Below are 14,205 nucleotides of genomic sequence, written 5' to 3'. Positions count from 1 at the left end.
GCATCTTTTGGCAGCAGTGGGAAAAGAAAAAAAAAAAAAAAAAAAAAAAAAACTTGTAAACATTCTCTGCTGGTATTATGCTCTCTGGAAATACAGGTTATGCCTCACAAAGCATTAAAATGCCAACCTAGAGAAACCCCTGCTGGTAAGGGAAGCAGCATAGCAAAAGCAGCGTGGAGATTTAGCTGTAATCAAGATCCCTGCTTCTTCCACCTGTCTTAAGCACCTTACCATGGAGGCACAGCATGAATTTTCAGATCAGCACCTTACCATGGAGGCACAGCATGAATTTTCAGATCAGTCTTCACCTTGGCAAGGTCCCCATAAAATCATTGTTTCAGTGGGAATGAAAAAAATGTCCAGTAAGACCAAACATAAGCTATGTCAGAGAAGTTATTACAGTCAGTTTAGAGGTGGCAGCTAACAACAACAACAAAAACAAAAAGCAAGGGAAGGATACCAGCTTCAGACAAAACATGATTCCTACTAATAGGGGAGGTGTGGCTAAATTATGTGCCAAAAATGCATCTAGTAGATGCAGCTATTGCCTTCCGATACCTTCTGTGCCTGTAGAAACATGATAAATTATATGAAAGTATTTGTTACATAACTTTCTTGAATTAAGCCTGACTTCACAAATGCATTTTTCTCGTCTACCAAATTAAAAAAAATAGTAATAATAATAATAAAATAAATCACATATCTTGCTTTAAATATATTTCAGAAACTAAAATGTGTGGTCAGCCCAAAATCAGGAAGTGCAATTCACCAAGATTTTTACAAAAGAATGAACATTATTTTCTTTCATACTTGGTTCCTTGGTCATTCTCTCGTACTATTTCATCACCATGTACATGATGGGAAGTGCCAATGAGAATATTGTCTTGAGCTTCTGTGGTTTTTGAACTCCTGTTAATTCTGCTATTACATGTAGCATCTTGGTAGCAAGCCAGTAATCACATTATGAAACAAACTTGGTTTTTTGCTTCCAAACTGCAAAATCAAAACAAAACTGAGAAATACTACCTTAAAAAGTCTTAACTAAATACTTAGCCATATTTTAGTATTGATTTTCATCTTTTATTGAAGTTTAATTTAAAGATATTGAAAGCAATTAATCTGTCCTATATAGACAATTTAGTCAGTTTCACCTGCTGTCTGTAACTGTGTAATAAGTAATATGTTACTGGAAATAGGAATTATCTTTGCCTACTCTACAGTGAAAAACAAAATATTGAGGTAAAAGAAAGAATATCTTTAGTTCTGCTTATCTTTATTTCAGCTTGGACGTATTTGTAATGGATGTTGTACATCCACTCTCTGACATGTCATGATGTTGTATAAAATGTACTCTGGAATATTTAACTGCCAAGAGGCTAGAAGGAAGAGATGTGGAAACTTAGCACCTTGGCTAATAATTAGAAGTCCATCATCCTTCTTGCCTGACTCATACAGCCAGAAAAATACTAATGTCTGCCACAGTGAGTGAAAATTAGCAGGGCCTGACATGAACATAAATGCTAGCCAGGTTGTGATTTAATGTCTATAAAATATTATAAATCCTCACAGACCATGTGTTTTGTAACTGGGTACAGAGTAGTAATTCAGAACAGAGGCAAGATCCACATCGTGGTTTTGAAGTCAAGTGCATTTTTTCATTTATGAGTAGAAACAGGTCAGACTGAATTTTTTCTTTTCTGTGTCATTAAGGGAGAAAACAGAAAGGATTAGGCAGAACTACAAACAAATACATTGCACCTACCTTTTCAAGGAGGTCCTTGGCAAGTGGAAACTTTTCAGGATCTAAGTCTTTCAGAATTCACAGAGCTTTGAGAATATTTTTCCTAGCAATAGCTGTTTGCTGTGCTTTCAACTCATTCATTCTTCTAAAAATTCTGTGCTTGGCAAAACAGGACGTAAATTTACCCTGCAAGCTGTTCCCACAGGTGTGGCTCTGTTGACCACATAGAGTAGGTGTGTAGTAGATGTGACCTAGTGTCAAAGTGGGCATTAGGGCAGAAGACTGTTGGAAACCATAGGCTTGGTGCACGAGACTGGTAAGCCACACTGGCTGCTGAGCAAGTGTGTGCTGAGCACACGTTGCTGCATGTGTGAGTGGCACCTGTGCTCTGCAGAGAAGTCCTGCTCTGGAGACCTCTAAAATATGAGACCTGTGTTTTTCCTAATATAGAAAATGTCTGTAAAGGGTTAGCAGTGTGTTTCTGTATTTGGCAAAAGAAACAATTTAAAACTACATCTGGCAAGTGTTTTCGCTGTTCAGCTTTGTTCTTTCGTACGTATATGGTTAAGTAAAACTCCATTCTTATAGTGTTAGTGGTTGAACTATACAAACCAAAGCAAACACACATAGTAGGCACTGATGCCAGTTCTTACTGACATTTTAGGTAACAACTTCTCATCCATTAGGGATTTCCTTCTTGAGATAGCCAGTTGCCCATATAAATTCCTAATCCAGTCTCAGCACTCACAGCTTTTCATCAATTTCACTTTGTAAGTCCTTTATCTATTTGGAGAAACCCAGCAATGATTATGGGCAAAGAGCAGCGGCTTGACTGCTGTCCTCTGCAGAGCACAGGACTCACCGGGATTTTGTGCAATTGGCAAGGTGTGCAGGGACAGGCAACACCAGATGGATTACTTCGGTGGAGAAGAAAAGCCTCATGCATGTTTCCAGGTATTCATATCTGATCTAAAGGTATAAAGATTAAAAATAAAAATAAAAAATATGGAGGCAACTGAGGGGTTAAAACCATGCAAGGACTGTTTGAGAAAGGACAGCAGTGCAGAGGGGAAAGTCCCTGCACTTTTGAGCATTAAAACTTCCTCCCAGAAGTTGTTCAAAATCTGACCGTCGGTTCCTTGAGACTGGAGGCAGGAAAGAAAGCGGCATAAGCACTTTGACACCTCGCTTAGCACTCCTGGCGTCATTTTCTTCGCCAGCCACCTTTCCTTTGCAAGCACACCTTTGCTCAGCGTGCCCATTCCGCTGCACTCTTCCCCCCTGGGGAAAACCTCAGGAGCGTCTGGGGGAAAATCTGCCTTCTCCTGGGGAAATCTCAGGGGATGGCACCACCGGGAGCCTTGGGGGGATGCGGGGGGGCCCCCCTCCCGGCTCCCGCTCAGCCCTTTCCCCATCAGCTGCCAGCGGAGCTGGAGGAATATTGCACTGCGCGAAGTGTTCAAATAAGACAAAACAAAAGGAAAAAAAAAAAATTCGAAGAAGATAGCAGAGCTCGGGAGCAGCGTTAATTAAGTGTTAATTCGGATCCCACGACGCGAAGGAGCTCAGGGACAGGGAGAGAAGGGCCGGACCCCCGGGAGCCCCGCCGAGTGCCGTCGGGGGGCGCGGGGCAAGGACGGGAGGGGAGGAGCGCTCCTTGTCGAGGGGAGGGAGGGAAGGAGGGAGGAAAGAATGGAAGGAGGGAAGGAAGGAGCTGGCCGAGATCTAGAGCGAAACACGACTTCTAAAGACACTTGTGGCTGGTCGCTTAGCCTGCCGGATTGCGGGGGTGCCGTTTTTCGGAGCTGGGGATGACGGCCCGTCGGCGGTCCCCAGGGCAGCCCAGCGAACACGCACAGCCCGAAGGTGTCGGCGTGGAAAAAGGTTCGGTGCCAGCTCCGGTGATGCCGAGGCACAGCGATGCCGCTCCTCTCCTCCTCCTCCTCCCTCCTGCGCCCCCCTGGCAAATCTCCGGCGGCTTTGGCGGTCCCACGGCATTTGCCGGCTCGACGGCAGCCCCGAGGCCGTGTCCCGAGTCCCGGGGAGCCGCTGCTCCCGCCGACCGGAGCGGAAGGTGCTCGGCCCCCCCCGCGGGCAGACCCGGGGACAGCGGGGCCGGCACACACCGGGGGGCGCTGCGAGCCCACGGCAGGGCCGGGAGAGCCCCTCTGTGCCTGAGTCCGTGTGTCCGTGAGTGTGCCCCAGACAGGCGGGCAACCGGGGAAGAGGGACAGAAAAAAGGGAGGGGACGTGTGGCGGGCAGCTCCTTCCCGAACGAAGGAGCCAGGAGGTGATGCGGAGGAAGGCCAGGAAAGATGCAACACCTCCTCCCTGCCCCAGTGTTGCCAGAAAAAAAAAAAAAATAAAAGAGGCTTCTTGCCCTCTCCCTAACCGGCGAGGAAGTTTCTCTCTCTCTCTTGCTACGGGAGTAGTTGCAGCATGACAAGCCCACAACACCCCCTTTTCCTGCCCCGACCCGAAGAGACTCTTGACTCTTGACCTGCAAATGCTCCATGGCTGTTTTTTGCACTTTGTAGACTGAAAACCAAAAATCTCCCAATGCCAAGGTCGGTCCCCACGAGAAGTGTCCATCAGCCACCCTCTCATGGGGAGCTACAGCAGTACAAGTACACCTTTGCCACTCCAGGAGTAAGGCAGATTCATAATTTGTTTCGAAATCCACAAGTGTAAAGTGGAGTTACTCTATTTAGAGTGCTCCAATAAAGCTTCTATGCAGTATTCCTTCCCGTTATCCTCTATTTCCCTAATCCCTTTCTAAAAAAAAAAAAAAAAAAATGTGAATAATTCCAAGCAGCAGTTAGAAAACCACAGAACTGGAAATGCCATAGTTGTCCTAAATGGTGCGTTTTTTCTCAATGCACACTATCCAGAGGCGTAACAATTTCCCCATACACTTTTGCACACGACGGCCAGCTAGCTTGAAAAGATGTCACACAAGCAATAGTCGAAAACTTGGGTTTCTGTATTTTAAACAGATGTGTGATTTCCTCCAAAGAAACTTCGAGGATTTTAAAAAATACCTTTAGTATAATAAGGTGCAATGGGGCAAGCTCAGAAAACAGACCTTGATCTATGCTGAGAAACACAAGGCTATTCTGATACAGCAAAAGTTCTGTCCTTTTATCCTATCTGCCGAAAGCATGAGCAAGCACACACCTCATTTGTTCACACCTTTTCCTTGCTCTTTCTTCCCAAAGCTAAAGCAGAGGTCACTTCACAGAATGTAACTGAAGTGTGGCAGGTTTGGGTTAGTGCATATTTATAACCATTTGTACTGAAAGATTTGTTGTACTGCATCAAGTATTCCTGCTCCTCCGCCCCTATAGCTGTAAAGGTGTTGACGGTCGGATTAGCCGTCACATCCACAAATAAACCATTTGGGATTTCACTTCTTACTTTCTACTTCTGCATTCCTAGACCGGAAGCAGATGAGAAGCCAACACCCCTGGATCACAGTTTAGCCTTGATAGGCACAGGCCACGGGTGGTGGGAAAGGCACTAAGGCAGAAGCGAAGTGGTGGTTTAAATCATTTCAGCTGTACACATCTCCCATCACCGGTCTATTGAAAATTTAAACTGGAAAATGACAATGAAAAGCCGGAATAATAGGAAAAGCGGGACACGAAATTCGATAGACATTGCTGTGAGCTTGAAGGGGAGAGACTTAAAAGGTCAGAGAGCAAATGGGAATGGCCACAATCATCCGAAGGCAGTTGGAAGGTAAGTTGATGGACACCGGTTTGACCTGTGGGTCAGCAAACTAGTTTAACTCTACCTTGATCTGCACAATGCGAGACAAGTTCCCGGCTCCTATCAAACAACTCAATGCCCTTATCTGGAAGGGTTTAGTAAAAGTAAATCAACTACTAAAAGGAGCTATTCAGCCTTCAAGTGCTGGGTTTTGCTGCTAAAAGAAACAAAAAATATATGTGTCCTCGCACGGCCCAGAACCAAAAAGGCAGCTCTTTCCCGAGAGAAGGATGAGTTTTGTCATCAGCTCTGTCCCACTGCCATCCAGCCTTGAGACAGAGCAAGCAGTGCCCTACACACACCTGCAGGTTCCTGGCTGGTGGTCATTTGGTATCCTTCTCTTTTCAAGGGCATATTGGAGAAGCAGTACTAGATGTTACCTACCACTACATTTCCCTTTCCTTGTCATTTGGTGCTCATCCCATTCCATCAGGACTAAAACCTCCAGGTAACACAAACACCATCTCCTGCTCCCACTGCAGAAATCTGGTGCTGCTACATGGCTCCACTTCCATGGCATTAAAATAATAATAATAATTTTTATTATTAAGGAATAGAAAAATATATATAAGCAGAGCAAACTGTTGCTTTCTTTCTGCAGAAAACTTTGCAGGTCTCCGATGGCTGCAATTGTAATGCCACAAATTCAGAAAGCAGCTCAGAGAAACAACTGGAGCAACTTCTGTTCCCGGTGTGTTTTCAAAGCCCCTTCTAGCCCTTACACCACGCACAGAACCGAAACCCATCTGGAGTTGACTCCTCTGCATTTTTTCGCTCCGCATTTTAACGCCTGCTCCTCAGGCTGTCTCCAGGAATGCGCTTTCCGTGTCTGCACATAAATCCCTCTCCTATGCAAATCCCATACCTTAGTCCCGATTTCTCGGTGCCCCGACAGAGTCTTTCGCCTCCCTGTGTAATGCAGGAGGCCGGGGTTCCCAACAGGAACAACACCTCCCCCCGAAAAGGTGTCCACGGAGTGGTCCCAGCACTTCTTGCCCAAACGCCAAGGAACCTCTCTAACCGCTTTTCTACCGAGCACAAGGTTCTAGGATTTTCTTTTTTTTTTTTTTTTCATAACCCTCCTGCAATTACTACAGGGCCAGCGGCTAAACGGGAGCGTTGGCCCAGCCGGTGGGCAACCCGCTGCGACCCTGGGGAGCCCTCGGCCCCCTGGTCCTGGGGGAAAAGCGCCCCCAGCTCAAGCAGGGACTTTTCGCGCACACCCGCCAAGTTTCCCACCCCCGAGACCTGCAGAAGTCCCCGCTTGGCACTGCAATTTCCATCGCCCAGCCGCAAATCGGTCGTCTCAAAATAAAAAGCCGCAGCCCGCTTTTTATTTTGTCCTCTGAAGAAATAATTATCTTCAGGATTTCCACCTTCAATCACATTTCGCAAGGGAGCTGTGGCTCGCTGGGAGAAATAAAGGCAAACGAGGAGGTACGCACAGAGCTGTCCTTCGCAGTCATCTCAGCGAGAGGCACCGCATCGTTAGTTTGATTTAAAAAATTAAATAAAATAAAATAAACAGAACCCAAAGAGTATTAACGCCTTTCCTTTAGTTTCCTCTACCAGTGCATCAAGAAAACATCCCGCAAGGTGCCAGCGAGTTGGTTGGAATACCTCAAAGTCGCTTGCATTGGGTGCTATGGTTTACAAACGGGGTTGAATTCGTTGTATTTTCCCTCTTAGATGAAACTCTAGAGAACTCCTCGAGTCACAGGAGTTCAAAGTAAATCATTGCCTGCAGCGGTGGAATTAAAAAGAAGAAGAAAAACAATTAGCTGACCTAAGGTAGAATGTTTTATCTGGAGTTTATTAATACCATTTAAAATATTACAGATAAAAATCAATTACATTTCATGCATTTAAAATGCAAATCTAAAATGTTCCAGCGAAGGGCTTTCCATTTCAATGTGAAATATCCAAATTATTTCAACATTACAATGAGACAATTAGTTTGCAGCAGTGCAAACCGCTAATGTAGTGTCAAGAGTGTTTATTACCATTTATCAATATTATTTTCAGGAAATACACATAGGCCAACGTTAGTTCAGTTTCACTTGGACAGTTTATTTAATACATGGGTCGTGGCAAACCCACTTTATGAAATATAGGAGAACTCTCACTGTAACTATACCTGAACTGCCAGCAAATGCAAATAAGTACATGCTCCATTAAATTAAATGTCATTCAACATTTATCAAATATTGTTTGCTTAATTACAGTTGTATGCCTACCTAAATTAATATTCAAGCAAAACCTATATCCTGAAGTGCGATTTGATGTACACTTCAGGAAACGAGTCCAGAAAAAAATGCAGTTAACTAGGACTGCAACAATAACGCTTTCTTGTGACAGGAAAAGAAATAAAAATTAAAAAATTAAAATTAAAAAAAAAAAAAGCTCAAGTGTACTTCAATATATTTTCAAATATTTACTGGAAGTAATTTACAAGAAAAATACTATACAAAATCGTCTCCTGGACAACTGCTGCTCACACCGATATATTGGTGGAGCTATAATTAATTGTTAGCTAATCTAGAACGATTCCCCAGTTGTACAAACCTATAGGTTCGGATGTAATTTACAAATATTTTATTCTCCTATCCCCCTCCCCCGGCCTCCCTCTTTTTGGCATTCGGACCACAGCTTCGCTTGAAACCAACGGTGCTTCTTCATTTGTTTGGAGTTTAAAAAATATATGCCTTTGAACATAATTAATTTCAGCGTATTTCGCGATTCCTACTCAAATGAGAATTAGAACAAATGCGCTGGCAAACGGAATAAAAATGTGGACTCGGGGAGGTAAAAGACGTGTTTAAAAAATAAAATAAAATAAAATAAAAATAAAGCGGGGGTGGGGGTGGCGAGGAGAGGAAGGGGGACGAATATACTCCGGTCTCCGGGAGCAGGGGGGATTTCGTGGGTAAGGGGATGGGGGAGCCCCGACGGCGCTGCGGGCGCTACCGTGGGAGCCCACCGGGGGCAGCCCGGGCCCCGGGGCGCCGCTGGTTTGTTGGCGCTGGAGGGAGGGATGGAGGGACGGAGGGACGGAAGGACAGAGGGATAAACGGAGGGAAGGAAAGAAGGAGGGGTGAAGGGAAGGAAGGAAGGAAGGAAGGAAGGACGGATGGAGGGATGGAAGGAAGGATGGAGGGGGGTCGCGGGCCGTTTTCCAGCAGGAAAATGAGAGAGAACGTGGGTTTTTCTGTTGGGTTGGGGTTTCTGTTGGTGGTGTTGGTTTTGTTTTTTCCTTTTTTCGACGCAGCCCGAGCGGGGTCGCTCGGGTCGCTGCCGTTCCCGGAGCCCACCCGGCTGCGGGGGCTGAGGCTACTTACGTGTCCGCGTCCCCGGCGCGGGGCTGCACGCCCGGGGGGGTGCCGGGCCGGGCCGAGCCGTGCCAGACCGAGACGTGCGGGGCCGCGGCGGTTCCGCGCCTCCCCCCGTCACTCGAGGCCGTTGCGGTGGCCGGGCTCGGGGGGCGGCAGCAGCTCTGGGGAGTGGCAGGGCGGGCTGCCGGCCGCGCTGTGCTCGCTGTCGGTGTCGCTGCCCTTCTTGCCGCCGGGGCCGGGGCCGGGACCGCCGGGGCCGGGACCGCCGGCGCCGCCGGGGCCGCTGTGGGTCTTGACGTGCTTGCTGAGGTGGTCGCTGCGCATGAAGCGCTTGTTGCAGACGGGGCAGGCGAAGCGCTTCTCGCCCGTGTGGGTCCGCAGGTGCCGCTGCAGCTCGTCGGAGCGGGTGAAGCGCTTGCCGCAGAAGAGCCAGTTGCAGACGAAGGGCCGCTCGCCCGTGTGCCAGCGCAGGTGGGCCTTCAGGTGCGACGTCTTGCCGTACACCTTGCCGCAGCCGGGGATGTGGCAGCTGTGCAACCCCTTGCGGCGCAGGCTGGCCCCCGCCGGCCCCAGACGCTCGGCCTCCTGGCAGTTGGGGCAGTCGCAGGTGGCCCGGCCCGAGTAGCGGCGGGCGGAGGAGCGCGGCGAGGCGGCCAGCGGCGCGGCGGGGCCGCCGGCCAGCATGGAGCCCCCGGCGCCGGCCAGCGGCGAGGGGGCCGAGTCCGGATAGGAGCCGGGCAGCACTGGCTTAAATCCGTCCATGAGGTGCTGCCCGGCGGGGCTGAGGAGGTGCGAGGAGGCGCCGCTGCTGAAGGCCGAGTGGCCCAGGCCCGAGTAATCCGAGTTGTAGCCGCCCAGCGGCGAGTGGAGCGACGTCTGCAGCCCGCCGGCCGCCGGGTGCAGCGAGCCGGGCAGCGCGGCCGCCCCGTTGGGGCTCTGCACGTCGAGCCAGCCGGCGCCCACGTCCCACCAGCTGGAGGCGCCCGCCGAGCCCACCTCGCCTGCGCCCAGCCCCGGGTGCGAGGGCTTGAACCACGACTCGTAGGGGTGCGCCATGCCCACCCGCGGGTAGATGCCCTGCAGCCCCTCCACCGACGTGTGCACCTTGGAGATGAAGACGGGCTGGTGCGCCTCCTGCCCCGCCGCCCCGCCGCCGCCGCCGCCTCCTCCGCCGCCTCCCCCGCCGCCCCCGCCGCCGCCGGGCGCCTGGAAGACGGCGTAGTCGTTGGCGAAGGGCGAGCCGGCGGCCGCCGCACCGCTGGAGGTGAGCGAGAAGGCGCTTGAGCCCGGCGAGCCGCCGCAGCTGAACGAGTCCGAGACGAGCGCGGCCGCCGCCGCCGCCGCCGCTGCCGCCGCCGCCGCCGCCGAGGAGCCGTTCCGAGCCGCGCCCGGCACGCCGAAGCCCGGCAGGCCGGAGCCCACGGCTCCGCAGCTGCCCGCCGCCGCCGCCGAGGAGGAGGAGGAGGCCGAGGAAGAGGAGGAGCGTTTCCACGGGTGGAAGCCTTTGCCGAAGGACGCCGCGCTGTCCGAGAGGGCGGACGGCGACGGGCTGGGGCTGCCGATCTTGTTGCAGGTCGCGGCGAGCATGGCCAGCGGCGTGGAGCCTACCCGCGGTTCCTCCTGCGGGCACAGAGGGGAGAGGGGCGCCCCGACGCCGTCAGGGACGGAGCGGCCCCACTGCCGCCCGCCGCCCCCCGCCGCCCCGCTCTGCCGCCCGGCCTCGGGCACGGGGCTGCCGGCACCGCGGCTCTGCCTCCGAGCGCCCTCCCGGCCTCTCCTCGCCTCCCAAGAAAGAGGGAAAGAGCCAAAGGGGAGGGAAAGGAGAGGAGGAAAAAAGTTGCTCCTGTTACCCAGGCTTAAAAGACGCCCCCGGCACAGCGGCAGCTACGTCTCCGCCGGTCCCTTTCGCCGGGACCCGGCCGGTCCCCGCTCCGCGGGCAATAGTTAAAGAGAGAAGTGCAGGCTTAGCAAAGTGCTCCCTTCCAAAAACGGAAAGAAAGAAAGAAAAAAAAAAAAAACACAAAGGCTTCCTCAAAGAGCCTCGCTCGCGTACCGAAGGTAATTAAATACAGACATCAATTTCGCGTATGCACACATGGATGGATGCACAAGTTCAACGTACCTGCTGCACGCGGCGGGCTGTGCTATTTTAAAGGGAAATAAAAAGCCACAAATCTGTTGCAAATTAGAAATTGCACCGGAAAAAAAAAATCGACAGTGCTTTTTTTTTTTTTTTTTTTTTTTTTTCCTTCCCGCAGTCACATGGAAAGAAGAAAGGCCACTTCTCCGGGGGCACAGGAGCAGCACAGCCCAGGCGCTGTAGGTTGTCTCTACAAATGCCCTTCAAAACCTTTTCCTGCTCGCTGAAAAGTGACTCTGCCCCCTTTTCCCCCGCTCGCTCTTTCTTTTCTCCTAAACTCGCTTGTACTTAAGTTAAAAAAAAAAAAAAAAAAAAAAAAAAAGAGAAAGAAAAAAAGGGAAAAAAAAAAAAAAAAGGCTCAATAGAGGAGACTGATAGCCCCGGTCAAGACAGGGGTTATTTTGACCCCCTCCAATCGCCACTAAAAAGAAACTAATTAAACCAGCAAGAGAAAAAAAACCCTTAGACTCACCCCTAGAAGTGAAGTTGCCATCACACAAAAGTGCCCTCCTCTCAGAGGATCTTTTTTATATTGATAAATCGGAGGCAGTGTTTTTTTTAGAGGTGTGCAATACAATGATCAGTTCCGCCCATTCCACCACAATTGTAGCTCCCTCGCCGCCTTTGAAGTGCCGCTGAGCCGCCGCCAGCCAATCCCCGGCCCCGCCGCGCCGCTCGCCGACGTGACCGCGTGAGGTCAGCGGCGCCGTCGAGCACGGCACGGCTCGGATAGGCACGGCTCGGATAGGCACGGCTCGGATAGGCACGGCTCGGCACGGCACGGGTTGGACCCGGCACGGCTCGGTTCCGGCACGGCTCGGCACGGCACGGGTTGGACCCGGCACGGCTCGGTCCCGGCACGGCGCAGCCCCGTCGCGGGGTGGGGGCCGGCCGCTTCCCGTGCCGTGCCTCCCGGTCCTTCCCGTCCCGGTGCCGTTCTCACCCGGTCCCGGCCTCCCCTCCGCACCCCTCCGGGCTGGCCGAGTCCTGTTGCCTTTCCCCGTCATCTTCTCAGCGACGTTGTCACCGTTTCGCCTCGTCCTCCCGCCCCGTTCCCGGTGCCTCCCCGAGCAATTTATTCCCCGAGGCCGGCCCCGGGGAATAACCCCCGCCTCGCTGCCCACCGGTCCCCATAAGGCAGGTGCTCTCACCCCTCGGATTTGGGCTGCCAAGGGCCGTTCTCCCTTCCCCTCGCCCCGTTTCCGTGCGGTGGGGATATTGACTGTACATCATATCTATTGATCAAGGGGGTAAGGGACATTATCATACTTCGAAGCAAGAGGGGAGTAAATTAATGAACTGCTTTCTTTCTCTGAAGGCTGACGGTTACCATAAATGTCGCGTTTCTCTCCGCGAGCTGCTCTGAATGATTTTAGCCTGTTGAGAAGGCGTGACAGGCCAGCCCAGAAGGAGGAAGGGGTGGGGGAAGGAGGGAACTCCGTTTAACAAATAAAAAAGAATTAACTTCATTGCTTTGGTCTCCTTCTATAATGATATTCATTTTACAGACCTAATGCACACTTGTTTAAATTTCGGGTTTAATTTAATCAATACTATCACCCGCAAAGAGGGGAAGAACATTTCCCAGAGATACTCCCTTGTATGAATGCTTATTAACTTTTTATCTCCACTTCCTTTATCTGCTGGAGGTGGGGAGTAACTATTAAGACATAGATCAGAAAGCGTAAGAGCAAAACAAGCGTCGCGAGCCTTCTATTTTAGAGGAACAGAAAATCGCATTTTGTGGTGTGCCAGGTTGCGTAAAAAGATCGACACGCATTCCTTTCAGCCCCAGAAAGTCCCAGAGACCTTGCCATCCACCAGGCAAGGAGAAGGCGGCAGTGATATATCTTTTTAGAAGAGCCTTGCCGGGTGGGTCTTCCTTTCGGATCCGTATTTTGTCTGCACACGTCTGGCCAGAGGAAACGTGTCCTTTCTTGATTCTTTTTTTCGCGTTTGCTTGTTTCGATGCTCGCCCTGGCTCTTTTCATTTGGGGCTAAAGATTGATAATTTTCAGCGCGCTTTTCCTTTAAAACCACCGTGTTGGAAATGGTGAAAAACCCGTTGTAAAAATAGTAGTATGTGTCCTTACAAGGGAGCTCAACAGAGAGGGAGGAAAAGAGCAAATACATCAGAACTGAACAGAAAGCACAAAAGTACTGTCAGTGGCATCCTCCTGCTACTCTGATAGTTTCACTGAAACTGGAAAACCAGCAGCTCCTGAACTTTGCGAGCGGTGAGCTGATCTTTTCTAAATTCACCACGGAAACATCTGTAACCTTCCCCCTTTGTATACATTGCCTGCTGGGCAAAGGATTTAAGGAAGCTTACAATTTTGTTTGCATTTGTGTTATTGACCACTGCACTTAAGGGTGCAGTACTTCAACATAATATGCAGGTTTGGGGGAGGAGGGGGGTGAGAGCCAACAAGGAGAGGTTTTCCCGAAATTAATTAAAACTTTTTTTTTCCCCCCATTTGAAGTTTAATGTACGGGAGTAGATAAATGTTCGTGCTGTTTCTTGAAAACCTGTGGGATCCACTCTCAATAAAGCTAAAATCTATTAGCATTCTGTATGCATCTGCAGCATAAATTTCATTTGAATTTCAAATTTAATAAACCAGGAGGTTTTTAATCATCCCTGGTTTTATTTGTTTGATATTAACATGCTTATTGACCGGGTCTGTTGACCAGTTTGATCATTACAGGACAGCAAAAAGTTAATTAAAACGACCACAGCTCCTTAATCATATCATCTGTCTCATCCATGTCGCTCCCTTTATTACAGGCTATGATGGATAGTCTCCCAGATTAATTTCTCTGTTTCTTCGATTTGGACAACAGCTTTTGGGACCTAATTTACATCCTGGGAACAACTTGCTCAAGTCTACCTAACATCTTGTGTCTACAATATACATTAGCAATCTCCGAACTTGAGCCACGACGACAGCTTTCGCTAACCTTTATGGGGTGGGTGGTTGGGTAGATGGGGGGGGGGGGGGACTTTCCCCGGAGAAATCCCCTGCCCTCCACGCCGCGGCCGGCAAGCAGAGAGATGGATAGAACCCCCTTCCAGGGGTCGTCGTCTGCCCGCACGCAGCTCTCGAGGGCTGGGGGAGAGGTTGCTCTTGGGGGAAACCGAGGTCTCGGTGGCTGTTTGAAAAGGCACAGCCGGAAAGATTAAACTGACCGCTGCCCACGCCGTATGTTGAATGCCAACA

At 50.2% G+C, this 14,205-nt stretch overlaps 1 protein-coding gene across 1 annotated transcript; it reads right to left on the bottom strand.

The window, feature by feature from the left end:
• Positions 1 to 7,289: 7,289 nt before the first annotated feature.
• SP8 (Sp8 transcription factor) lies at positions 7,290 to 12,398 on the bottom strand. Its single transcript, XM_038173606.2, is given in 3 exon segments — positions 7,290 to 10,464; positions 11,457 to 11,543; positions 11,545 to 12,398. Coding segments are annotated over 3 exon segments (2,040 nt in total). The 5' UTR covers positions 11,992 to 12,398; the 3' UTR covers positions 7,290 to 8,958.
• Between the last annotated feature and the right edge of the window lie 1,807 nt (positions 12,399 to 14,205).

This window comes from Anas platyrhynchos, chromosome 2 (assembly GCF_047663525.1).
Source record: "Anas platyrhynchos isolate ZD024472 breed Pekin duck chromosome 2, IASCAAS_PekinDuck_T2T, whole genome shotgun sequence".
NCBI classification, from domain to species: domain Eukaryota; kingdom Metazoa; phylum Chordata; class Aves; order Anseriformes; family Anatidae; genus Anas; species Anas platyrhynchos.
The sequence above is the reverse complement of the archived record's forward strand: the minus strand, read 5'-3'. Positions and strand labels throughout refer to the sequence as shown.